General features: G+C 55.5%; 6 protein-coding genes across 6 annotated transcripts in view; 4 read left to right on the top strand and 2 right to left on the bottom strand.

The window, feature by feature from the left end:
* Nucleotides 1-80, top strand: part of VDAG_06695 (mitochondrial large ribosomal subunit protein) — a gene marked incomplete at both ends in the record, with an annotated part of 1,484 nt that extends 1,404 nt beyond the window's left edge. The window contains one exon of the mRNA XM_009659399.1: nucleotides 52-80. Within this exon, the coding sequence (XP_009657694.1) occupies nucleotides 52-80 (29 nt within the window). The remainder of the gene's footprint in view (nucleotides 1-51) is intronic.
* On the bottom strand, nucleotides 72-1,436 carry VDAG_06694 (uncharacterized protein; the record flags this gene model as incomplete). The annotated part of the gene is made up of 4 exons (XM_009659398.1): nucleotides 72-700; nucleotides 767-1,038; nucleotides 1,090-1,261; nucleotides 1,344-1,436. The coding sequence occupies 4 exons, from the start codon at nucleotides 1,434-1,436 to the stop codon at nucleotides 257-259; spliced, it is 981 nt and encodes a 326-aa protein (XP_009657693.1). The 3' UTR covers nucleotides 72-256.
* A 3,713-nt stretch (nucleotides 1,437-5,149) lies between these two features.
* Nucleotides 5,150-8,398, top strand: VDAG_06693 (uncharacterized protein; the record flags this gene model as incomplete). The annotated part of the gene is made up of 1 exon (XM_009659397.1): nucleotides 5,150-8,398. The coding sequence occupies one exon, from the start codon at nucleotides 5,150-5,152 to the stop codon at nucleotides 8,396-8,398; it is 3,249 nt and encodes a 1,082-aa protein (XP_009657692.1).
* Nucleotides 8,399-8,879: 481 nt separating this feature from the next.
* On the bottom strand, nucleotides 8,880-13,537 carry VDAG_06692 (pre-mRNA-splicing factor ATP-dependent RNA helicase PRP22; the record flags this gene model as incomplete). Its single annotated transcript, XM_009659396.1, has 4 exons — nucleotides 8,880-9,119; nucleotides 9,200-9,275; nucleotides 9,333-12,729; nucleotides 12,787-13,537. The coding sequence occupies 4 exons, from the start codon at nucleotides 13,535-13,537 to the stop codon at nucleotides 8,880-8,882; spliced, it is 4,464 nt and encodes a 1,487-aa protein (XP_009657691.1).
* Nucleotides 13,538-14,898: 1,361 nt separating this feature from the next.
* VDAG_06691 (translational activator GCN1) lies at nucleotides 14,899-23,070 on the top strand (the record flags this gene model as incomplete). Its single annotated transcript, XM_009659395.1, has 3 exons — nucleotides 14,899-15,052; nucleotides 15,127-22,469; nucleotides 22,525-23,070. The coding sequence occupies 3 exons, from the start codon at nucleotides 14,899-14,901 to the stop codon at nucleotides 23,068-23,070; spliced, it is 8,043 nt and encodes a 2,680-aa protein (XP_009657690.1).
* A 475-nt stretch (nucleotides 23,071-23,545) lies between these two features.
* Nucleotides 23,546-24,731, top strand: VDAG_06690 (60S ribosomal protein L19). Its single transcript, XM_009659394.1, has 4 exons — nucleotides 23,546-23,579; nucleotides 23,892-24,161; nucleotides 24,230-24,380; nucleotides 24,445-24,731. Coding segments are annotated over exons 1-4 (582 nt in total). The 5' UTR covers nucleotides 23,546-23,577; the 3' UTR covers nucleotides 24,604-24,731.
* The last annotated feature ends 955 nt before the right edge of the window (nucleotides 24,732-25,686 follow it).

Genomic DNA, 25,686 nt, shown 5'->3' with positions numbered 1-25,686 from the left:
TGCGAATAAAAGTCGCCCACAATCGCTCAACACCTTCACCTGCCCGTGAAGACACATTTCGAGGGGAATCAGTATCGTAATTCATTATCATAGCTAACAACGTGTACTGCCTATATAGACCACATCGCCACACTGCAACACCGGCCATCCCATGTACATACGGCAAGGCCGGGTTGTGATATCTTTTGCTTGAGGATGCTGGGAGGCGACCAAAGAAAACATTGTAAACATCCATCGCCGTGTAACAAGCTCGTCGCTAAATCATATGACGTGGCGTCTGACGAGGAACCATGTCCTCATACCTCCTCGAATTCATCTCGAGCTCCGAGTGATTCTTCTCGGATATGTATTGAATGCCACCGGAATAGTCTCGTCCAGAGCCAGGCATTGGGTCAGAAATCTGAAGCGCACGCTTGCTTGGTCGTCGTCGCAGTATCAAGAAGACAGCCAACAGAATACCGAGACCTCCGACACCTGCACCAACGGCTATTCCAATCTTCGCTGTGGTCGAAAGAGCGCTTGCAGCTGCTGGCTCTGTGCTTTCATTTTCATTGTCTGCAACACCACTAGCATTACTTGATTTCTCATCATCTCCATTGGCGCTGGTTGGTAAAGCGGGCGGCTCTGAAGATGATGTTGGCGAATCCGAAATCACCGTCTTAGCAGAGGGCGAGGCAACAATGAGGGTTAAACTTTGCACCTATTATAAAGCAGGTCAGTACATAGTCATGAGAAGCAACATGGGTGTTGAAACGTTGAGACGTACCAGCGTCGTCGGCGCCTCAGTGATTGCAGAGGCACTACTGACAGATGACGTTGAGGTCGCCGCTGAAGAGGTTGTTGCTGCTCCTTCTACAGTTTGCTCTTCGGTTGACGGAGTGGGCGACTGCTGTTGAGTGGTAGTCGATGAGATGACAGACTCGGGGGTTGGAGATGGCGACGGCGTGGCTGTGGCCGATGTCAATGGTTGCTCAGGTGGGGGAGACGGCGTGGTCTCAGGAGCTGGAGTAGCCGCTGTCGTCGGCCCAGGGGTTGCTGCTGGATGCTGTTAACATTGAGATTTGGAGCTGCATCCTGGGCGATTCTTACCGGCACAGAGCGACTCTGCATACGCAACAAGTTGTTGCGCGACGGCCGCGTCACAGGCTTGCTTTCCGCAGTCGTTGAGGCCGAATTTGAAGTTGTCATTGGCGCACAGACATTTTGTATCGCCCGAGTCGCAAGATAGGCCACTTGCAATCACACTATTGACGCAAGTTTGCTACAGTAAGACTGCGTCAGTAATTTTATTTCGGAAGATGCGGGAGTAGACCCGTAGGAAACAGGCTCCAAGAGTCACTTACACCACAGGGGGGCAAAGACGCAAGATCTTGTCCGCTGGCCAAAGCAGCCAGCAACACTAGGCCGGCAAGGACCGTAGCAGTATGCGAACGCATTGCGGGAATCGAAAGGAATTGCCCTTGAATGTAAGGCCAGAAACCGAGTTTCCGTATAAACTTCCAACTAAGTCGCTGGGCAGACGTTGGTGCTCTTCGGCGTTGCGCGTGTCGGGAGTTGTTACACGGCTGTACACTTGTGCATGGTGCACAGCGGTTGGAAATTATCTGGCTCCGTTGGTCAAAGATTTGAGAGTCGAGTGACCGGTTATACCGCGCTTCTACGTGATGTATTGCGGGACGAGGTAGCGGCAGATGAAAGTGTGATTTGTACAACTTTGGTAGCGGAATGCTTTAGTCCAGCTTCAATGGCCGAAAACGTCTGGATTAGACAGGCGCGACAAGATTTGTCACTCGGAATATATGGCGTATATACTGGTGTGCCCCAACGTAGGTGGTTAGGCCAGGCAAATGTGCGTATGCCACGCGGATGGTGTAAGTCGTCGTAGGTATGATGCAGGCCACACTCGAAAGAGAAGTATTTGAAGAAGGAGACGGACCGAGCGTCGAAGAAGAGAAGGTAAGAGGGCACGAAGAACTTGAAGACCTCTCAAGAATTCCGACACGATGCGAAGAAAAATTGAGTCTCGGGCTGGGCTGGGCGAGGGATGGAATGAGGGCCGCGTCGATAAGCGGGAGGCAGGGAGGTTTTTCAATGGCACGAGCCCCGGACGACAGAGGGGTGGGACAACATGGATGATACCTAGTCGACGGTCAGGCGCGGAGGCTTGGAATGGGGACACCGATTTGGAAGGATCCCAAGACGTTCTCTCCCTTCCGTCTGCTGTCATGGCCAGTGCCCACTGTCACGCATTAAGTTCTTGCTTCTATCACGTAGCACATCGGCAGCGCAATTAATACCAGGCAATTGGCAGACCTCCTACCTGCCTGGTGTTGGTGCCCTGTCCCTACCCCGGACCCTTATGTGCCTTCCTGCCAGATTAGTTACTAGCTCCTTCAGATCCAGATCGAACCAGGGTCAAGTGGTTGGTCGACGAGGGCAACCTCTACCAAAGGGGGAGGGGGAACGGGGTGGGAAGGGACAACCGGCGCTGCGCAATTGGTGACTTGGAAGAGGGCGGGGAGAAGGCGTGGCTGGCATTCGACTGACGTCCGTGGAAGGAAATACGGAAGGGACGAGCGAGACCGAGCCCGTCACTGATCGTCGTCAGTCAAGTCAAGCCATGTCATTCGGACAGCCGGCGATGAGGGGTCGCTGCTCGTTGAATCCGCACTCAGCAAAAGTGGATGCGGTACAGCCTTTTCAGCGCAACGGATGAATGCAGCGGGATGTATGTCCCAGGGCGGACAAGCCGACCATACGAGCCAGCCACATCATCGTCCCGTCCAGGCGATCAAACGTTTGACGGTTTGCCTGGTCAAGGGCCCCTTCAGCCCCGGGCCTGGCGAGCATCTCTGACGGGCGGACATGCCGTGCCAGGCAGTCAGAGGAGGCTGTGTGCGGCGTGCTCTGCTTTCTGGCCATGTTCGGACCAAGAAATGACATTTGTGTGATCAAGAAGCGGTCTGAGCATACCGTGGCGCATGGGCACGACAATGAGCACCGTTTATCGTCTGATGATGGGAGCCCGACCATTGACCGGCTCGTTGACAAGCGCACCTCTTGTCGGCAGACACGAGAGACCCAGGGCTATGCGAAGTCCGACCGCCAGACGATTCTCCGATGCCTGAGGAGCAGGGCGGCAGTAGAGGGGGGGGGGATGTGAGGGTGAAGCTTACAAGGGACACCGTGGGATCTGCGCCAGGGTCGACCCTCGGATCAGACTGGCACTGGCTGGCCAAGCCCCCCAGCAGCCTGAACAGTCTGGGAGTGCGCCAAACCTGATCTAATCAATCCGAGCCGGGAGTTCTAGTAACAGCGGACGGGAACACGGCTGCATGGCAACCTCATTTCGTTTATCGTTCATGCCTCCGGGAAGCGCAAGAAGGGGGGGGGAGGGCGCTCCCTGACGTCGATTGACTGGTACATCGCGCCCGTTACAGGACAATTTAGCGCACGCATCACGTTCGACAAGTCATGGCTCTGAATCGTCGTTCTTGTGACGAGCGTAAGACGAGCATAAGAAAACCGATGGTGGCCATCCTTGGCAATTGACTGTTTCAGGGAGACGAAAGGGGCAACACCAACGAAATGTGGCAGCTGATTGTCGGCAATGAGAACGAAAGGGGTCAAAACCAGGGCTTCGGGCCCCCCCTCGTTTCTTGATCACCGCATGGTACGCGGACTTATGCGGGGGCGCGTCGTGGTCTTCAGCTGTCTTCGTGCAGGCTATCTGGGGGCTAGGTGCACCTGCAGAAGGGAGAGCATGTAGTGGTGGTGAACCATTGGATGCTCCAATCCAGGGACATCGGTGCCACGGAGTTGGCTCCGGGAGGCCACGGTATTCTCAGCGATGACCAGTGGAATGAAGCTCAACTCGAGGGTGCACATCACAGGTATCATCACGTCTATCTGGAGCTGAGAGTCATCACAGCGTTCGAGATGATCTAGTAGATCGCATTCCGGGTCTGCTGGCTCGTCGAAGCGTCTTGGATGATACCATAGAGCATCATAGTGACAGGCTCCATGGCGACAAATGGGCTTCTCGGCCAGTCAAGGACAGCGAATGCAGTCCCACGGCGTTAGCTGGGCCCCCCAGCGGTTCAAGGGCCGTTCAAGGCAGAGACGGGCATGATGGGATGGGGTGATTGTGAATCAGAGAGGGGATGCGTCATGTTCTGTGCCGTACTAGGCATTCCTGTCATGTTTGGCCTCTTGTCGGCGATGGAGAGTCGAACCTGACGATTCATGCGGCTTCAGATGGGTTGCTCCTTCGCGGCTGGCGTGGATGACTAAGGAAGGTACTGCCCCCAAGCAGTTGATCTGACTGGTTAGAGGCATCACCTCCAGAGAGGTACTGTAGTACATGTAGAGCAGGCGGCGCCGGCACAGAGGGCCGACCCACCAAGGAACCACCCACCAGAGGGAGGTCCTTCTGACAGTGCCTGCTCACTGTTGCCTCTAGGTACCTTACCTAGGTAGGTACATGTAGGTACCTACCTAGGTAGGCACATGTAGGTACCAGGTAGGCAGGTAGGCAGGCCTCCGGTACCTGGGATTTCAGGTCATGGCAGGCAATCAGAAACCAAGACAGTTGTACCTACCTCACCTCAGAAACACGGGTTGGAAAATCTGCCCGCCTCTAGACCATCCCCTGATCCACAGGCATTGGGTGCTCAACCCTTCACCACTCACGACCCAGCCTTGTCAGCCTGCCACTTCCTGCCAATCAATCGGCTTGCGCTGTCAACCGTCCTTCTTTCCCCTGGCCATTTCTCTCTCTGGTTGCTGTCCGACAACCCGACCTGCCCGCGACCCTCATCAGGCACCAGGTTTGCCATTTTTTATGTTTTGCGCCTCGTCCCAACAGCCTCCGAGCGCCCAACACACGGATCTCTTGACAAGTCGCGAATCGGGACCCTCCAACCATCTCTTTCCGCTGGACATTTCGCCCTCCAAATCCTGGCGTGTTCTCTCTCGTACGCTAACCTCGACAACCGGACCTGCGACTTGAGCATCCCAGCTCTGGCTTGACTCGACTACCTAAGACGCTGTGCCTCGATCGAACCGCAACCTCTTCTCGCGACAGCGTGCTTCGACGCCTGCGTTCCATCCATGCTCCGCCCCTTGTCGGCGCGACACAACCGTCAGCATGGCGCCGCCCCTCCCCGTCGGCGAAGACCGCTGGGTGGACTACGTCGCCGAGCATAGCCGTCAGGCGAATGACCTCGAAAAACACGTTCACGTCATCGAGCTCTTCAAGCTCGCCGTCGATGCCGAACCCAGCAGCCTCAAAATCTGGCGCGCCTATTGCGATCACTTTTGGTCGCTCTATGTCGACTGTCAGTCCGGCGAAACCGGCTGGTCCGAGGAGGAGCAGCACATGAGTCGCGACATCTTTTCTCTGAATGCCGCCCTCAGCCTCTGGCAACAAGGCTATGAAGCCATTCAGTACCGCATCAGCGACAGCCACGAGCTGTGGGATCGCTGGATCTCCCTCGAGCGCGGCCTCCTCGACCGCACGAGGACGGCCGAGGGTGTAAGGCGTATCACCCACCTCTACTCCGACCGTCTGCAAATACCCCACGTCACACGCGACCAGACTGCGCAGGACTTTTCCACCTTCCTCTCCACATATAACAAATCCGCCTGGGAGGACACGATGCAGGCTGTCACGGCCAAGTCTCAAGAAGCCAAGCAACTCGTCGAAGATCGCGAAATCTTCGAGTCCAAGCTACGCAAGGCCGCCCGCGACGGTGCCGATGAGGAGTACAAAACCCTGCTGAAGGAATATCTAGACTGGGAAATCTCGCAGAGCAAGAGGAGCAGCAAGACCATGGAGACGACGGGCGACCTGTGTCGCGGTCTTTACTCACGCGCCCTGACTGGCGTCTTCACATTCGATGAATACGTATGGATGGAGTACATTCGGTTCCTCTCAACCTCGGGGACCTTTGCGCAATCCCCATACGCCATGCTAGACGTCATTCGCCGCGCTGTCGATCATTGTCCGTGGTCGGGGGCGCTGTGGTCTCGTTACATCCTCAGCGCCGAGGAGGCTAGGCTTCCTTTCCATGATATTGAACAGATCAAGCACAAGGCTACGAGCCACCCCGACCTCTACAAGAATGGAATGACCGCCCTCCTCGACATGTACGCTGGCTGGTGTGGCTTCCTGAAGCGCACTGCCATGGATCTAAACGCCTCCGACGAGGCCGTCGACATTGCCGACATGGGCCTGCAGGCTGCCATCGAGTTTGTCGACCAAGCCAAGAACCGCTACGGAGATGAGTACCGCGGCGATCCCGCCTTCCGCCTCGAACGCATTTACATCCAGTATCTCACGGAAAAGAAACGTTCGCCAGATGACGCGAGGACGCAGTGGCACAAGCTGGCGGAAAAGTCGCTCTACGCAGATAGCTACGACTTTTGGCTCAACTACTATCTATGGGAGATGATGGTGTTCGCCTCTAATGGAAAGGACCGCAGCCCAACGCCTTCTACCGCTGCCGTGGGCCTACGGGTTCCTTCCGTAGCCACAGCCGTACTGGGTCGTGCGGTCAAGCGTAAGACGCTGGACTGGCCCGAAAGGGTCATGGATGTTTACCTCCAGCACTGCAACGACTATGAGCTTCCCAGCACCGTGAGGAACGCGACCGACAGCGTGACTGAGCTTCGAAAAGAGACCGCCCGACGTCGTGAGCTCGAGGCTGCTCAGGCGGCAGAGCTCTATGCCGCCCAGCTCCAGCAACAACAGGCAGCGCATGCCGCGGAGGAAGCGAATCATCAGTCACCTTCGGGCTCCAAGCGGAAGCGCGGAGACGAGCAGGCAGACGAGGAAGAGCTTCCGGGTGAGGGATCCAACAAGCGTCAACGAAATCATGGAAACGAGGCCGACTCTGCATCAACGCAGCAGAGTCTCAAAAGGGACCGCGAAAACACATCTGTCCTTGTCACCAACATCCCAGCAAGCGTCACACAGACCAAGATCCGGCAATACTTCAAAGACTACGGACACATCAACAGCTTGCAGACTGTCGCCGACAAGGATGGCGAGTCCCAAGTTGTCGTGATTGAATTCAGGTCACCCGAAGAGGCTCAGTCGGCGCTGCTGCGCGATGGAAAGTACTTTGGCGAGGCTCAGATTGGAGTCGAGCCCGGCACCGACCTGACCGTCTTTGTCACCAATTATCCTCCGACGGCAGGCCCCGATTACCTGCGCAACCTGTTCAAGGACTGTGGCGACATCATCAGCGTCCGCATGCCCAGCCTGAAGGGCAATGTGCGTCGACGCTTCAGCTATGTTACCTTCAGGACGCGGGAGGCCTCGACAAAAGCCACGCAGAAACACGGCAAGCTCTTGAACGGCGAGTATAAACTGACAGCCATGTTCTCTGACCCGTCTCGTGCCAAGAAGCGCGACGGAGCAGTAGACGAGGGTCGCGAGCTTCACGTCACCAATCTGGACCCAGTCGTCACCGAAGACGAACTCAGAGAGGTCTTCTCCAAGATCGGCCCCGTTCAACGAGTGAGCATACCGCGCAACAAGGGAGGTAAAGGTTACGGCACTGCCTATATCGAGCTCGCGTCCAAGGAGCAGGCCAACAAGGCTGTCGCGGAATTAAACAGCACCAAGTTCCGCACTTCGATCATGACCGTCGCACTGTCAACGCCCGTCATTTACAAGCGCGCCGCCGCCGTGTCTGGTGAGCGCAGTTCGGCCTCACCGGCGCCGAGTCGTGACCACGGGGGTGACGAGACGATGGAAGACGCGAACGGCGACTCATCAAAGTCGCAAGCGCGGGAAGAAGTCGCCGCGCGGAGCATTGCCCTGCTCGACATTCCTGATACGGTAAACGATGCACGCGTCAAGGAAATCGTCGGCAAGATCGCCGGCTTTACAGGTCTCGTTCTGCAGCCGAGCCACGGCGGCGCGAGCATTGAGTTTGAAGACGCAGCGAGCGCGGGACGCGCCGCGCTGCAGCTGGACGGATACCTTCTCGACGGCCGGAAACTCCGGACCGGTTCCGTCGACGAGCTTCGGCACGCCAAGGGCGAGATGCGGACGGACAAGATTGTCTATGGTGGCGGCGGCGCCAAAAAGGACGGCGCCAAGGCGTCCGCGGGTAGCAGTAAGCCCTCGTTCGCGCCGTCGACCGTCAGACGGCCTGTCCTCGGCAAGGGCGGCGCAAAGCGTGGCCTCGGGTTCGTGGCGAGCAAGGGAGCCGCGCCGGCCAAGGCGAACGGCGCCGCTGTGTCTGCACCGCCGACGGAAAAGGGAGACGCGCCGCCAAAGCCCATGAAGAGCAACGCTGAGTTTAAAGCCATGTTCCTCGGCGGAGGCAGCATCTCCTCGACGACCAATGGAAAGGAAGATGAGGACGTCAAGAAGAAAGAGTGAAAGGGCCACGAAAGAATAGTGAGCATCTAATACGGCGTTTATCCCTCTTTTCATGTTGGACAATTTTTCATGTCAAGAGGTCTTGTCAACCTCCGAGGAGGAGATGAAAAGAACAGGCAGAAAGGGGGGGAGGGGAAGCTGCCTTCATGTATCAATAACTCGAATCCATCACTGAGAGGGGAGGGGGGAACACGCTGACGCCCCTCTTCCCTTCCAGAGGCCCGGACTTTTCCGGTCTCTTTCCAAGAAACTCGAGAACGAGTTTCAATTCTTATGCCTTTACCTCAATTTGACGTGTCGCGTGTGATCTGTCATCTTGATCTCGATCTTTCGGCTAATATGCGACACAACTGACACGCCGATCACTCAGACCCAACATGGGTATATACGAGAAACTTCACAGGGCTGCGGCATCGCTACATTCATTGCCAAATTACAGGGGATCTGCTTTTTTACTTTCATTGCGCCCGGAAGAAAGGTTCTAGGCCTTGGTGACCGCCGTCGATCCGTTTTCTTTGTGGGCGTCCTGTGAGAAGATCTTCTGCCACACCTCGAGCCAGCGCTCCTGTTGAGCCGTAGGCAATTTGCCCGGCTGTTTGAATGCGCGAGTGAGCACCTCCCTAAGCCGGGTGCGCAGGACCTTGAGCACTAGCATTGTCTTCCAGTCCGGCAGCGCGAATCTTGCGCGATTCCCATCCAAGACAAGGACGCCCGCGAACATCTGGGTCGGTGTCAGCAGATTGCTCTACAGTACATAAAGCCAGCCAGCCGCGAGAAAGGCGTGGATGAGGAGCAACTTACGTCCGCCTTGACATCTCCACAAAGCAGGGCGATAGCAAAGGCGTCGGCTGCCGATGTCTCGTGCGCGTGGTAGACACTGAAGGAAAGAAAATCAGCTGCTGCAAAAATGGTCTAGAGGGACTGCGGTACTCACGCCTTGGACTGCATAATGTGGTAGTAGGACAGCCACCTGATCTCGTTGTGACCCTTATTGACCGATGAGGGATGCAAGCTGATGGACTGGTTGTTCCCCACGTTGCGCAGACCACGACTACCAGGTGTGTCGCGCACGAGGAGTTTGGGGTAGAAGCTCCAAGCAATGACAGCTGTAGTGATTGCATCGTTCTCACTGTTGAGGTTGACGCGCTGTGGAATCTCAAAAAACTGCTGATGACGCCGGCGTGAGTTGTTTGAGTATCGTAGACGGTTCAGTGCGCGTCGCTCGTCATCGGTCAAAGACAAGAATCCCGAGTCCACAAGAGAGACCATGAGCTGGCCCTTAAGGTCCTCAATGTTGGCAAGTGTCTGTTGGCTGAGGAAGTTCTTGCGGCAGAACTGAAACTCCTTTCCGCCAGAAGCACTTGTGGTTTGACAAACTCGCCTCCAAGCCAGGTAGGCATTGTAAATAGTCAAGAGATCGGAGTCACCACGTCGGAAGCCCATGCGTACCATGTCAGCTTGCGCTCGTTGTCCGAACGGAGCAGAGAAGGGGGATTTGGATGACAATATAGCGGCAACCGTGATGGCCATATCCAGACACTTGAACACGGTGCCCAACAAAATGAGTTTCCCAAGAAACACGTCTAAAGGAAGCCTGGCGAGTTGATGGCCCAGGGGCGTTAGCTCTTCAGCATTGGTTAGCGCTCGAACATCGATCAAGGCGTCGACAGCACGTCGAATATTCTTTGCGGAAGGCGCATCCAGAGCCTCACTCAGGGTCTCTTCGATACCTCCAATCTTGCAAATCTTGACACGAATCGCCAAGTCCTGCAGGGACAAGCGGAGCATCTCAGGGGTCTGTTGGTCGCTGAGGAGCGCATCGTGCCGATGGTTGGTGAACATATGGAAACAGAGGCCTTCTTGGACACGACCGGCACGGCCCCTTCGCTGTTTCGCATTCGCGCGCGAGATGAACGTATCGATGAGACGGGAGAGCTGCCGCCTCTCATCGAATCTCATCTCGCGATGTTTCCCAGTGTCGATAACGCAAGTCACGTCCGGGATAGTGATACCTGTCTCTGCGATGTTTGTAGCCAAGACGACCTTTCTGATGCCCGGCGGAGGGACAAGGAAGGCAGCCTCCTGATCTTCTGTTGCGATACTGGAGTGGAGAGGATATATGAGCCAGTCTTTTGCGAACGAAGGATCCCCAAGGAGCATGTCGTTGATTGTCCTGATCTCTGCAATACCTGGCAAGAAGACCAAGATTGCCTTACTGAATTGCGAGTACGACGGATCGGCTGCGATCTTGGCAATGAGCTGGACGATGAGGTCGAAGTCGATCCGATATTCGTCCATCTGAGCCAGCGTGTTTCTTGTCTTGGCAGAATACTTGGTCAATTCGCTCCCAACAGTCGTCTTTGGACCTTCCGTTTCCGTTTCCACGTCATCGTCGAGATCAACCATCTTCTCCTGATTCGCCTGACCAGTGCTGAAACCTGTGAGTTCAATGGCATCTTCCAGGTAGCGAACTTGCACAGGGAATGTCCGACCGGGAACTGTCAGAACAGGGGCGTTCCCGAGGTAGTTGGAAAAGCGTTCGGCATCCACCGTAGCAGACATGAGAACTACCTTCAAGTCCTTTCGTCGGAGCATGAGCTTTTTCAACACGATAAGAAGAAAGTCGCTGTCAATGGATCTTTCGTGCACCTCGTCGAGTACCAAATGCGTCACTTCTCGAAGATCGTTCGAGCCCTCAAGCATGCGCATAACGATACCCGTCGTGGCGAACACTAGCCTCGTCTCCTTGGATGTGTTGGCTTCAAGGCGAATAGAATAGCCAACGAGCGATCTTGGCGTGCCAATATCACCCCGGCCCTCTCCGAGTTCCTCGCTCACACGGCGTGCGAGCGATATCGCAGATATACGGCGCGGTTCGGTACAATATATTTTGCATGGCTTGCCTTGCGCCAGCTGATGCTCCAACAGGAACGAGGGAACTTGCGTGCTCTTACCGCAACCCGTTTCACCACAGATGATGACAACTTGCTCGCGGTCGACTGTATCCACGACTTGCTGACGGAACTGCCACATAGGGAGCTGCATTCGAGATTGCAGCATAGTTTGATACCGAGGTGTACTGGACTTTTTGGCCCATATTTGTTGGAAATATTCAGGCCCTCCGAGATTCCTTTTCGCTGGATCCGAGGCCCCCTCGGTCAATTCCCCGGCGTTTCGCGCCGCTCCGCGTCCACGAAAGGCAGAGGGGAGTATCACACCGTCCTCGAGTTCTTGGTCTTGTCTCTGCCGTACCATGGCACGAAGGATTTTGATTTCTTCTCGGTCCTTGGCGTCTAATGAGCTCTTGCGTGCTTCGGCAAGCTCGGTCCAGAGCTCTTTCCAGACGGGAGGCAGACGTAGTCCAACCTTTTCTTCCTTTTGCGAGGGGCCAAAAATATGGTATAGGGCCCACGTGGCAATGAAAGCTTCAGACTGCTTCTTGTCGGGAGCTGCTACAGATCTCATGCTATAAGTGAAGGCTTTGGCGTAAGCAGACACATGCACCGTGTCGTCTGAGGATGCAGGTGGTATGGCCTGGGTCTTGCTCCAACTGATGTTCAACATGTGGCGGTTGGCAAATGGTACTTCCGAGATGAGACGGTACTGGAGTTTGACGGATGAGTCCCGGGCGCGGCAGGCTTCTTCCAACGCCCTCATGGGGCTCACGCCCGTCCATGTTCCGAATGACCGAATAGTGACCTTGACTCCGTCGGGGCCATTGACAACTGTATTCGTTTTGCCAGTGTCCGCGTCCACTTCGTTGGTTGGTAGGCTGTCGAATAGACCTGCCAGTGCATTGTCATCATCGTCGTCTGCACCTTCGGCTAGGATCTCTGCGGCCATGCGTTCAGCTTCATCATTGACATCTCCGGTGAGAGGCTCTTCAGTTGGCTCGGGACTTGTCTCTGTAGCCTCCGAGGTTGCGTCCTGGGCTTTCTGTCTTCTCGTTGCAGCGAGCTCTTTTTCCAGCGCCATCTTTTTAGCCTTCCACTGCTGCTCAGCGGGATATCTGTCGAAAAGTACATCCTTTTCGATCCTTTCCAGCTTCGCCTGCAGCCTCGGGATGACTCCTTCATCTATGGGCACGGATGGCTTCGATCGTTTGCTCTCTTGTTGTGCCCGTTCTGCTGAAAAGAGCTTTGACTTGGTTTCGATGTATACAGGAATTAAATCATCCGGTTCTATATCGCTGTCACATGTGATGGCAGCCTTTCTGCTAGATATTTGAGCCTGCGCTTGCCCTCCGTTTTTTCCTTTGGTTTGACGGGAAGGAGCTTCGGAGTAGCCCGGAGTTGTAGTGCCTGACGTGAGCGGGCTGTCGGCTGGCGTTTCTATTCTGGTCAGCAATCAATCCTACATACACCGGGTTCAGGTAGGACAGAGCCCACCTGTAGGCTTCAGGCTGGGTTTGCCGCGACCCTCGTAATCAGGCAACTCATCGGCCGTCAACTCTCGGGCAAGCCACTCCATGGCTTCCTCAAGACCCCAAATGCTGTCCTTTGCTGTGGCAGGGATATTGGGCGATATATCAAGAATGTGCTGTGTGACAGCCTGAACGCGTTCCTGGGGAAAGCCCACGGAAGAAAGTGTCTGCTGCAGTGCCCAAAGGCGAATGACCATGTCTTCTTCTGGTGGCATCTTGCCGCTGGTGCTGTGCTCTGCAGAGACGTTCGAGGAGGCGAAACGGCCCTCGGCCTGAACGAGATCGAGTATGTGGTCCATGAGCTCTTGGGGAAGCCACTTGCGTACATTGATCGTCTCTGCCTGTCCTCTGAGCAGACGACGGTCTGTCTCCAGGCGAGTCTTTTGTCGGTTGACATCGCGCCTCGTCTTTGCAGCATTCTTCTCTACCATCAACTGCAACTCGGACTCTTCAAGTCGCCTCTCAAACTCTTCTGGGCTCAGATCTTTGCTTTCGGCAGCAGAGTCGCTGGTGGCCGCAGCACCTGCGGCGTTTGTAGCTGGTGTCTGGGCACCCGAGGCTGTAGCTGCACCGCCCTTGGCGTTATGCTTTGGTTGGGAAGCAACGTCAGGGGCGATCTCAGCACCTTCGAGGACTTCGGGCCTAGGTTTCGAGGCGACGGATGTCGTCGCAAAACCACGTGCGGGGTTGTTGGCGGGCTTCTTCTTCTTGGCCATGATGTTGATGTCCGTATGTGTCGTCCGAGTTTGATCAAGAGTTGGGATGTGTCAAGCAACGACGCTCGCTGTTGCTGCTGCTGCTGCTGCTGCAGGTGGTACTGTCGCCGCTGACGCCCCAAGTGAAGGGTGAAGTTACGGTCTGAGACCGGAAAGAAAAAAGCTGGGATGAACAGAAAGATAAGCAAGGAGGGGGTGTTTTGCAATGAAAACTTGATTCTTAGGACAGTATCTCCATCAGGACAAGTTGGCCATCATGTGAGTTCCAAATTCCTCAGAACAGACGTCAAAGAAGGATGAGAAACTGCCGAGGGGACTGACAGCAGACCCTGCGGCAGGATTCTTTCCGTGATGGATGAGTGCGAGGCAGGCCCTACAGAGTGCTGAGATTCTGGACGGGGTGGCTCGCGTGTTGTGCGTAATTGGTACAGGTTCGCTCTGCTTGACGATGAGACTGCGAAGTGAGATGTTGCCCGATTGCCCTTACCCGTTTGTGCCTCCCTGCCAGCCTGCCTGCCCGCAACAGCCCGCTAAGAGGGTTGGTACGTGGGGCAGCAGTAAGTAAATGTGGGCATCCATGACGCTACTTGGCTTGCTTGGGTACGCACGCTACAATGATAAAGACGTCCACTGCCACGGGATGGAAATGCTATGCGTTGTCAAACCCGAGCTCCCATAATTGAGGCTAGTGTTATGGGCATCAATTCAACGTAAAAGACTTGTCATGGGAGCACAGATGGTCTCGAAGCCAGTTATGTGCGGCTTGTTTGAGTCCCTTGTGGGAACCGAATTCATTTGGTGTGCAAGAACAAGAACCCCAAGTTTGCGTGTTGGACCATGTACCTATGTACCTACCTCACTACACATGGGACGATAGTTTGGATAGGTACCTGGAGGATGTGGAAGGGTGCTTGGATTTTGGTCTCGAGGCAGTTGCAAGCCTTCCTAGGTGGCAGGCTTGACCTGCCCTTCCGTACAGTACCTACCTAGGTATAACGCGGGCACTCCCAACGAAGTCCCAGATCCTGACCGCCTGCTCCTTTCAGCTGGCCGAAGCTGTACCCCACCATTTCCGCCCTGGCAAGCCAATCCTAAAATGCCTAGGCCAGGCAGTTTGTAGCAATAATAAGGTAGGCTTGGGTGCGAGGTGTACTCGCTCCATTTGTGTGCAGTGGTTTCGATAATCGCTGGAATTTCAAACACTCGACTTCTGCCAGTATCCCACCAGCAAGCACGCCCCTACCGAACTCACCTCAAACCCTACCAACCGCCTGCGTCTCTGTCCCTGGCGCAACAGGACAACTGAAGCGCCGGCCACAGATGACCGACGTCTCTTGTGTCCCATCTCACACGCCGTCGCAATGAACGAAGTCGAAGCCGAGCCTGTCGCCAACGGCGCAGATTCTGGCTCTGCCAATGTCGACTTCGCGGCTCTCAAAGGAGCTCTGACCTCCTCTTCCACCAGAGTCAGAGTCGATCAGCTGCGCGCACTACAAGAACGCATAACCCAAAAGAGTACGTCCTGCCACAATGCCCACCGATCGACCTCGTTGCGATTCCGTAGCCTCGACCTGACCTGTGCCTCGCAGAGTTCGACCTGCCCCTCGTTCCCAAGCTTCTTCAGCTCCTGTTCTGGACACATGCCTTTTACGTCGACCGCCAGTCCCGTCTCGGTGCGCAAAAATGCCTGTCTGCCCTGCTGGCTAGCGGCCTGGAACCCGAATTGCTAGCCAAACTTGCCTCCATCCTGCGGGCCGAATCTGTCAAGCCTGGCATTGCCATAACCAGCGCTTTCGTGCTGGTCGAATGGTGCAGCATCTTCATGCAGGAACTGTCAGGCACGCCGTCTTGGCCCCAGGTTGCTCCTCAAATACTGCTCGCCAATGCCGACTCACTCGAAAAATGCCAGCAACCCGCAGGACGAGGAACTGTGGCCCGCGCCGCCATTGTCGTGACCCGGAGAGGTTTGCGAAAGTTGCTCGCCCCTACCGCCGACTTGGAGAAGACCGTGAAGGAGGCTGTCGAACTTCTCACGGCCAAGGCTGCGCAGCCTACCGCCAAGAACGCCGTCCTTCTCGGTGTCATCGCTGGGGTCGCCTCTCGCAAGCCTGACGCTGGCGCAGTCTTGGAGACCCTGAAGGCGTCCTACTTCGCCTTCTACACTAGAGAGGTTGTGGGCTCTCGTGTCGCCGTGCCTGATCATGTCGCTGCTGGTTTGCGTGACTTCTTCTCCGATTTTGTCACACTGGACGAGCTCACCAAAGACGTCATCCCAACTGTCGAGAAGGGTCTGCTGAGAGCCCCTGAGATTGTTTGGGAGGTTCTGGCTCCTCTCGTCCGCTCTCTCCCACCTTCCCATGATCTCTCACAAATCCTAAGCGAGCGTTTGCTTAAGCCTATCTTGGCCAATGTCAAATCCAGCAACCCTGCCATCAGGTCAAGCACTGTCGCCGCCTTCGACCTTATCGCATCCAGGAGCCACGATGGCAAGGCCTTGGAAAAGGCCTGTGATGAGGTCGTTACTCCTTTGAAGGGGGGAAAGTTGGCGTCTGCAGATCACAGGATTTTACACTGCGAGATGCTATTGGCCCTCCCGCAATCTGATGCGGTTGCTGAGAAGATCGCCACGGCCCTCGCCACGGTGACTGCGAAGGAAGGAAACGAGGCAGCTGTAGCAGCAGAGACTGCGGCGTTGGCCAGATCAACCTCACATCTTCTACAGTCGGATCTCGACGTGCCCAAGCCCGTCCTTGACGCCTTTATGAAGGGTGCGGCAGACAAGAAACCTGCTCTTCGGAGGATCTGGATCCTTCGCGCTGGAGAGGTCATTGGAGACGTAACCAAAGTCCAGTCAACATCGTCGTCCACCCTCAAGTTCGCCGAAGGCATCTTACCTAAGCTCGTGGATGCACACAATGAGGTTGTTGCGAACCCACAATTGGCTGCCCAAAACAATGCCACCATTGGCGCTTACGTCGTCGTGGCTCTTCTGTGCTCTGCCTCTGGTAGCAAGCTTTTTGGAGCCGTCAAGCTGCCTACCGCGAGAGCATCGATCCTCAAGCAGGCCGTGACTTTGGATCCGAAACCTTCCTTCCTACTCAACCCTCGCGTCTATGGCAAAATCGCTACAGAGGACGAGCTCACTTGGATGTCCCGCGCTCTTGCATCAGCCGCATCTGGCCTCACCGTGGCTACCCCTAGCGATGTCAAAACTGCTTGGTCAGAAGCCTTTCTCTACCTGATATGTGCCTCGGCTGTCACGCCCAAGATTCGACAATTGGCCCTTGATAGCCTATCAAGCCTGTACGCCGCGCAACCAGCGTTGATTTCCACAGCAATCGTGGGTGCCATCTGGCACTGGCTCGAGGCGTTAGATGCGGGTGAAAAGGATACTGCGGCTGTGTTAGCTCGAACAGAGCGGAACAGCCTTCACCTCGTGGTCAGGGCTATTTGCCTGTCTCCGAAAGACTGGCAAGAGCGGGAAATAGTCCCTGAAGAGCAGCATCTAGAGCGCCAGCTTTGCGCTCTGTTTGTGCTCGCACGGCCAGAGCTTCTGCCAAGATCGAACTGGATCGATCTCTGTCTGCGTGTAGAGAAGGATCCTGGTGACCTGGCTCGTCGGTACGAAGCCGATCTACTCGACGAAATCCGCAACAAATCGGGCGCCGAACAAAGTTCCGCGTTGGTCAAAAAGGCTGCGTGCAACGCCGCCGCCGAGCTCGCCTTCGTTGCACCCGAGACAATGACGCCTCGCATTGTTGAACTCATTGAGCAGGACCTTGAGGTAGAGGAGTTGAAGAAGATTGGACCTTTGGAGGCTGCGATTTACAGAACACCAGAGGGCACAGCATTCGTTGACGTGCTGGCCAAAAAGGCACAAGACGCCGTCCCGGACAAGAACAACAAGGACTACGATATTCTCAAATGGGAGGCTGAACTTCGCTCGTCGCTGGCACAGAAAAAGGGGCAGCAGAAGAAGCTTACTGCCGAGGAAACGGCACGCGTCAACGCTCAACTGAAGAAAGAATCTGCCATCCGGCACTCTATACGTCTGCTTGAAGCCAGGCTGTTCAGGGGCATTGGTATCATTCAGAGCCTTGCCTTAGGCCCTCCCACAGAGGCAGCCTTGTGGATGGGCCCCGTAATTACTGCCTTGCTCGGCGTGATCGACGCTGGAGCCAGCATGCTAACCGGCGAAGCCGCATCTACTGCTTATCTCGCCTGCTCTGAGAAGATATCGAGCAGATTGGGTCCTTTCAGGCCTTTTGTTGGTGTAGCTACACTTCGTGCACGGGGCGTAACATCCCTGCCCGAGAGCCAGATGCAAGAGCCGGTCGAAGAGCTCGTAACACGAGTGTTATATCGTCTTCGATTTTCTGGCGAGCAGCGCCCTTTCGATGCCATCTCTCTTACCTACACTCTCCCTCTCATCTTTTTCATTCTCGAGAGTGGTGGTCTTGGGTCGACGCCTGATGATCGCGATACCCAGCTTGTCCTTGCAATTGAATTCCTTAGCTTCCACACAAACGTTTGCGAAGATCAGACAACACCGCGAGGCCAAGTGCTATCCGTCTTGGTCACTGCAATGCAGCAGTACACTCAACACTTTAAGATCATCAAGGATTGCTTCGCCGACGCTTGTCGCTGTATAGCTCCGAACATCGCTTCAGAAGAGATCGGAGTACTTGCTCGTGGCTCCTTGGTTCCACAGGTTTCTGTGAGATCCACCGTTCTCCAGTCTATCAGCGCTGAGGTTGATATGAGCGAAGCTGCCTTTTCGACAGAGATCTGGCTTGCTTGCCATGATGACGTTGAAGAGAACGCCGAGCTTGGCAGAGAGATTTGGACGGAAGGCTTCGAGGTGTCGGAGAAGCTAGCTTTCGAAATGTTGCCCTACCTGTCTAGCAAGGATGGTCAACTGCGACGCGCTGCAGCTCGATCACTAGCCGAAGCTAGCAGTGTGCATCCGCAGGTCATTGAACCGCTGATTGAAAAGCTCGAAGAGACATATGCCGAACTTGCTAAGCCTCGCCAGCAGGAGCTCGATCAGTACGGCATGCCAAAGAAGCTTGACCTTGCCGACCCTTGGGAGGGTCGTCATGGCATTGGTTCAGCCTTCAAGGAGCTGGGTCCCCATATGAAGAAGCAACAGCTAGACCCCTTCTTCGACTTCCTTATCCAGAAGGGGCCCCTGGGAGACCAGAACGCTGCAGTTCGAAGTGAGATGTTGGAAGCCGCCATTGGCGCTATCGATTATCACGGAAAGAGCATGATAGACCGGCTGATGGCCGCTTTCGAGAAGACCCTGGAAGGCCCGGACAAGAGCACTGAGGCCGCTGATCGCGTCAGTGAGGCCGTCATTATCATGTACGGCGCGCTGGCGAAGCATCTTAAGAAGGGAGATGCCAAACTCCCGATTGTGGTTGAGCGGCTGCTGGCCACTTTAAGCACGCCGTCGGAGACTGTGCAATACGCCATTGCCGAATGTCTCCCCCCTCTGGTTCAGGCATGCCGGGACCAGACTCCCAAATATTTTCAACAGGTCCTAGGCGTGCTTCTTACGTCGAAAAAGTATTCTGAGCAGCGAGGCGCTGCATACGGACTTGCTGGTCTCGTGCAGGGTTGCGGCATCTCCACCCTGAAGGATCATCGCATCATGACCACGCTCAAGGGTGCAATTGAGAATAAGAAAGAAGCCAGTCAACGCGAAGCTGGCCTCATGGCGTTGGAGCTTCTGTCATCACTGCTTGGCCGGATCTTTGAGCCTTATGTGATTCAGATTGTGCCTGAATTGCTGACAGGTTTCGGCGACAGCAATGCAGATGTCCGCGATGCTTGTCTTGCTGCAGCCAAAGCTTGCTTTGCTAAGCTGAGTTCCTATGGCGTCAAGCAAATCCTTCCGACGCTGCTCCGTGGTCTGGACGACCAGCAATGGCGTAGTAAGAAGGGTGCTTGCGACCTTCTCGGTGCCATGGCCTATCTGGATCCCCAGCAACTGGCTCTGAGCCTGCCCGATATCATCCCTCCCCTAACCGCAGTCCTTAACGACAGTCACAAGGAGGTCAGATCGGGGGCAAACAAGAGTCTGAAGCGGTTCGGCGAAGTCATCAGTAACCCCGAGGTCAAGGGCTTGGTTGACATCCTCCTGAAGGCCCTCAGTGACCCCACCAAGTACACAGACGACGCTCTCGATGCTCTGATCAAGGTTCAGTTCGTTCACTACCTCGACGCCCCATCCTTGGCTTTGGTAACAAGGATCCTTCAACGAGGTCTTGGCGAGAGGTCAAACACCAAGCGCAAGGCTGCTCAGGTCATTGGCAGTCTGGCTCACTTGACCGAGCGGAAGGACCTCATCTCTCACCTGCCCATCTTAGTTGCTGGCCTCAAGCTTGCTATCGTGGATCCAGTACCGACGACGCGTGCGACGGCATCAAGGGCACTGGGTTCTCTGATGGAAAAGCTGGGCGAAGAGGCACTGCCAGACCTCATTCCAGGCCTCATGCAAACCCTCAAGGCCGACACCGGAGCCGGCGACCGTCTGGGATCGGCGCAAGCTCTCAGCGAGGTTCTTGCCGGTCTTGGAACGACAAGGCTCGAGGAAACGCTTCCCACGATTCTCCAGAACGTGGAGTCGTCCAAGGCAGCCGTTCGTGAGGGTTTCATGTCTCTGTTCATCTTCTTGCCCGTATGTTTCGGAAACAGCTTCGCCAGCTATCTCGGGCGTATCATCCCGCCCATCTTGGCTGGTCTTGCCGATGATGTTGAGTCTATCCGTGAGACGGCGCTTCGCGCTGGCCGCTTGCTTGTCAAGAACTTTGCCATGAGGGCCGTGGACCTCTTGCTCCCTGAACTCGAGCGCGGATTGGCTGACGACAGCTACCGTATCCGTCTGAGCTCCGTGGAACTTGTCGGTGACCTTCTATTCAACCTCACCGGCATCACTGGTAACGCTGAACCTGGCGAGGAGGAGGAGGAGATGGCCAGAGAAGCCGGCGCCTCTCTGCGTGAAGTGCTCGGCGAGGAGAAGCGCAACAAGATTCTCTCTGCACTCTACGTCTGCCGCTGCGATACTGCCAACGCCGTTCGCTCTGCTGCCATTGGTGTCTGGAAGGCGCTTGTCTCGAGCCCCCGCACCCTCAAGGAACTTGTGCCGACTCTCACGCAACTCATCATCCGTCGCCTGGGTAGCTCCAACATGGAGCACAAGGTTATTGCAAGCAACGCCCTTGGCGAGCTTATTCGCAAGGCCGGAGATGGTGTGTTGTCTACGCTCCTGCCTACTCTCGAAGAAGGACTTCAGACCTCGACGGACTCGGACTCTAAGCAGGGCATCTGTCTGGCTCTCAAGGAGCTCATCTCGTCTGCATCCGAGGAGGCTTTGGAGGATCATGAAAAGACTCTCATCTCGGTCGTCCGAACAGCACTCACTGACTCTGACCCCGAGGTCAGAGAAGCCGCTGCCGAGGCCTTCGACTCTCTACAGCAGATCCTGGGTAAGAAGGCCGTGGACCAAGTTCTTCCTTACCTCCTCAACCTTCTGCGCTCAGAAGACGAGGCCGACAATGCTCTGTCTGCTCTCTTGACTCTTCTGACAGAGACGACGCGATCCAACATCATCTTACCCAACTTAATCCCCACACTCATCACACCGCCCATTACTGCTTTCGATGCCAAGGCGCTCGCCTCGCTGTCCCGAGTTGCTGGTGCCGCCATGAACAGGCGCCTGCCCAATATCATCAACTCTCTTATGGATAACATTGTCAATTGCAAGGAGGATGACCTACGCGCTGATCTGGAGACATCCTTCGACACTGTCATTCTGTCGATTGACGAGTATGACGGATTGAACACGGTGATGAATGTGCTTCTGCAACTCACCAAACACGAAGACCATCGGCGACGCCAGGCGACGGCAAATCATCTCGCCAAATTCTTTGCTGCTGGCGAGGTCGATTATTCACGATACAACCAAGATATTATCAGGTCGTTGCTTGTCTCGTTTGACGATGGAGATATCGATGTTGTTAAGGCTTCGTGGGCTGCACTCAACGAGTTCACGCGAAAGCTCAAGAAGGAGGAAATGGAGGCGCTCGTGTTCTCAACACGCCAGGCCTTGCAGCATGTTGGTGTCCCTGGCGCAAGCTTGAAGGGCTTCGAGCTACCAAAGGGCATCAATGCTGTTCTGCCTATATTCTTGCAGGGTCTGATGAATGGCACAGCAGAGCAACGCACACAAGCTGCTCTAGCTATTTCCGACATTGTAGACCGTGCCAGTGAGACGGCGCTCAAGCCGTTCGTCACCCAGATTACTGGACCCCTCATTCGTGTGGTGTCTGAAAGGTCCACCGAAGTCAAGGCTGCTATTCTCCTAACTCTCAACAACCTGTTGGAGAAGATGCCGATTGCGCTGAAGCCCTTCTTGCCTCAACTTCAGCGCACATTCGCCAAGTCGCTGGCTGACACGACCAGTGAACTCTTGCGAGCTCGCGCTGCCAAGGCTCTGGGGACTCTGATCAAGTATACTCCTCGCATCGATCCCCTCATCGCCGAGCTTGTAACGGGATCGAAAACATCTGATGCGGGTGTCAAGACTGCCATGCTGAGCGCTTTGTACGAGGTTATCAGCAAGGCCGGCGCGAACATGGGCGAATCGTCGCGTGCCGCGGTGCTGGGCCTCATTGATACGGAAGGCGACGAAAAGGACTCTGCAATGACCATCACGAGCGCCAAGCTTCTGGGAGCCCTGATTAAGAACGTTCCCGAGGATGCCGCGCATGGTCTTCTGAGAAACCGTGTCATCACAAACCAAATCAGCAAGTCCTCCGTTCTGGCACTGAACGCGGTGCTGGTGGAGTCACCAGAAAGCTTGCTCGGCGGGCCGCTGGCCGACGACCTCCCTGAGGTTCTCTGCCACGGTATGACAAATAAGACTGTAAGTGAAAACAAGCACACGATGCCTTTTTGCACCCCACTAATTATATCGGCAGCCTTTCATCGCCGACAACTTCATCCTTGCCACGGGCAAGTACTTGCTTTCGGAATCGCCCAAGACGTTTGAAGCCAACAAGAAGATATTTGAGACACTGGCAGGCATCATCCAGCCTGGCCAGCCAACCGACTCCCGCCGTCTGGCTCTGGTGGTTGCACGCACCTTGAGCCGCGTTGACATGGACATGGTACGCCCGCACACGCCTCTGCTCGCCACGCCTGTGTTTGCGAGCGTGAGGGACCCTGTGATCCCCGTTAAGCTGGCGGCGGAAGCTGCTTTCGTCAGTCTGTTCAACGTGGCGGACGAGGAAAGCAAGGTATTTGACAAGTATGTGGATAATGCTGGTCTTGCGCCGAATGCAAAGAGGAGCATGCAGGACTACTTCAAGCGTGTGGCTCTCCGGCTAGGAGCTCAGGTGCGTGAGAGAAGAGAGGCGGAGGGCGGCCAGGGCGGACTGGGATTGTCCAATGATGAGGTTGAAGACGAAAAGGAGATTTGGAGCGTGGGCAAGGTAGATGTGGGAGAGGACATTTTCGGCAAATAGGTGCCACCTGCGATTTGATTACAAAAAGAAATTAGAATACAAGGAACAGCTGTTTCTCGTGGACGCATCCGTGACGGGGGAGGTGATCGTATCCTGGTGAATGATTCTGGCGTCACTTGCTGCTCTGATCTGTTGGCTGATAAATGAGCGAGTACAGTGAAGGCGAGAAGGGCCCACGGCAGAATGGACTCAACAGGGACCTACCATCTCAGGTACTTGATGTAACTGCATCGATACGGGATGATGACTTCGGTATGCATTAAACAGGTACACGACCTTCAAATCGAATTGATGGGCTTCATCACGTGACTATCATCATGAATCATCCGGCAGGAGCCCTCGCTTAGTGGGACGAATCGTCCGCCACGCCCGGGCTGGGCTCCACCCAACCCACAAGCACGTCTCGAAAATCTGAACTGAACTCGACACCCGCCTCCGTTCCCCTCTTCAGCTTTTCTCAACGACCAACTAACCCGGGCACGACCATCCGCCAGGACAGCATTCAAGATGTAAGTTGGCTACGAGAGATTCATTGAGAGATTGAGCAGCGGTACGGGTGCGATGCTGGGAGATTCGATCGAGATGTATTTTCGACACCTGCCAACGATTCGACCCTGTGCAAGAAGGCACCGCGAGGGGCCAGTTTGACGACACGAAAGGAGCCAGCAACTTCCACGACAATTTTTACTCACCCATAACCAAGATCGACGACGTTCAATTCTCCCAGCACACCACTCCACCGGCCGCGACTCAATATGGAAAAGAAGAGGGGAACAAAAATTCGTAACTACGACTTGATACTAATGTTCGGTGGCACACAGGGTCAACCTCCGCACTCAGAAGCGCCTGGCCGCGTCGGTCATCGGCTGCGGTGAGCGCAAGATCTGGCTCGACCCCAACGAGGTCAGCGAGATCAGCAACGCCAACTCCCGCCAGTCAATCCGCAAGCTCGTTTCCGATGGCCTCATCATCCGCAAGCCCGTCACCATGCACTCCAGGTCTCGCGCCCGTGAGCTCAACCTTGCCCGTCGCATCGGTCGTCACCGTGGCTTCGGTAAGAGGAAGGGTACCGCCGACGCCCGTATGCCCAGGTTCGTGCTCTCCCTGAACAAGTCGTCAGACGCCACGAGAGGGACGTCGGTTCTGACCCCCGAAATAGCCAGGTCCTCTGGATGCGCCGCCTCCGCGTCCTCCGCCGTCTCCTGGTCAAGTACCGCAACAACGGCAAGATTGACAAGCACCTGTACCACGAGCTCTACCACCTGAGCAAGGGTAACACCTTCAAGCACAAGCGCGCCCTTGTCGAGCACGTACGTATTTCGTGGAGCAACCGATCCGAGATGGGACAGCGGATGACTGACACGGCTCGCACAGATCCACCGTGCCAAGGCCGAGAAGGCCCGCGAGACCGCCCTCAAGGAGGAGATGGACGCCAAGCGCGCGAAGACCAAGGCCGCCCGCGAGCGCAAGTTGGAGAGGCAGACTGCCAAGCGCAACGCTCTCATGGGCGACGACGAGGAGGAGACCAAATAAATGAAGACGACTGCATCTCGATCACGGTCCTGAGGAGGCTACATTCGGAGTCATCGGGTTGGGTCATTCTTTTTTTTGCGTCCTACTTGGCCGTCGCGGTGACGAGCAGGGCTTTGGCATGTAGCATTGAAAAAATGGAATGCGTCGACATGCAAATGAAAAGACATGACACTCTTACTTGGCTCGGTCTGCACTTCTTTTGCATGTCTGTAAAAATGCCAAGGCTCCACGAACCCGATACCCTAGACACCAGTTATCAGGAACACCGAACAAGGGGGAGTGGATGAGTGATGGTTTCCAATAATGTGTGTGTGCCTCGGTGTTACAAAATCGTGTCATGGCGCAGGTGATAGGGCCCGACCTTTGGGTACGTTGACCGTGGGCCAGGTACCAGGTGTGAAATCGGATTGTGGCTTGAGAACTATTTTCTTCATTCACGATGCGAGCCATGCCGAACATTGTCACATCACTTTGGAAATTGTGCCATCACAAGGGTGCGCAAAAATAGCTTATCAGTTGCGCACAAGGTCGCAGCAGTAGCAGCAGCAGCAACAGCAGCAACAGCAACAGCATCCCACTTCTCTCATTGCGGCGAGCCGATTCAGGAGCACCGAGTCGGGGCACTGAGTCAAAAATGGAGCGGCGCCAGACATGGGCCGCGGCGGAACAGATGCACAAATGGGAGGGAGGGGAGGGGGCGAGGGCAATGGTGGCCAGGCTCGGGAGACAAAGATTGGGTAAGAGTTGGGTAAATGGGCGTTGGAGGTAGCCAAAAAGAGACCACGAAAGCACGAACAACATGGATTGGATCAGATTGCTTCAGAAATGTCCCTGCAAAGGTGGTGAGGTGTGCCGGGACATGTCAGCATGCTCCCGGCCGTGAGGCGGAACGAGCAGTATGCGAGTTTTGAAAGCGGTCTCATCATCTCCAATTTAGTTGTAAAGAAGAGAAGAAGAGAAAAAGCAGGCAGAGCCGAGGAGGGCGACTGGCCATTTTATTGACGGCTCCTGCTCTCTCTCTCACCCACGCACGCACGCACACTGACAGGCCCACGACGCAGGGAAGAGAGCACTGTGAGCCAG

The sequence above is a fragment of the Verticillium dahliae genome, genomic scaffold (assembly GCF_000150675.1).
Source record: "Verticillium dahliae VdLs.17 supercont1.14 genomic scaffold, whole genome shotgun sequence".
Taxonomy (NCBI): Eukaryota; Fungi; Ascomycota; class Sordariomycetes; order Glomerellales; family Plectosphaerellaceae; genus Verticillium; species Verticillium dahliae.
Note: the sequence above shows the minus strand (reverse complement) of the source record. Positions and strands in the feature narration are given on the sequence as shown.

Coding starts and splice junctions, on each gene's coding strand:
- VDAG_06690 (XM_009659394.1), top strand. Junction 24,162..24,229: donor GCCGACGCCCGTATGCCCAG/GTTCGTGCTCTC, acceptor CCCCCGAAATAG/CCAGGTCCTCTGGATGCGCC. Junction 24,381..24,444: donor AGCGCGCCCTTGTCGAGCAC/GTACGTATTTCG, acceptor CGGCTCGCACAG/ATCCACCGTGCCAAGGCCGA.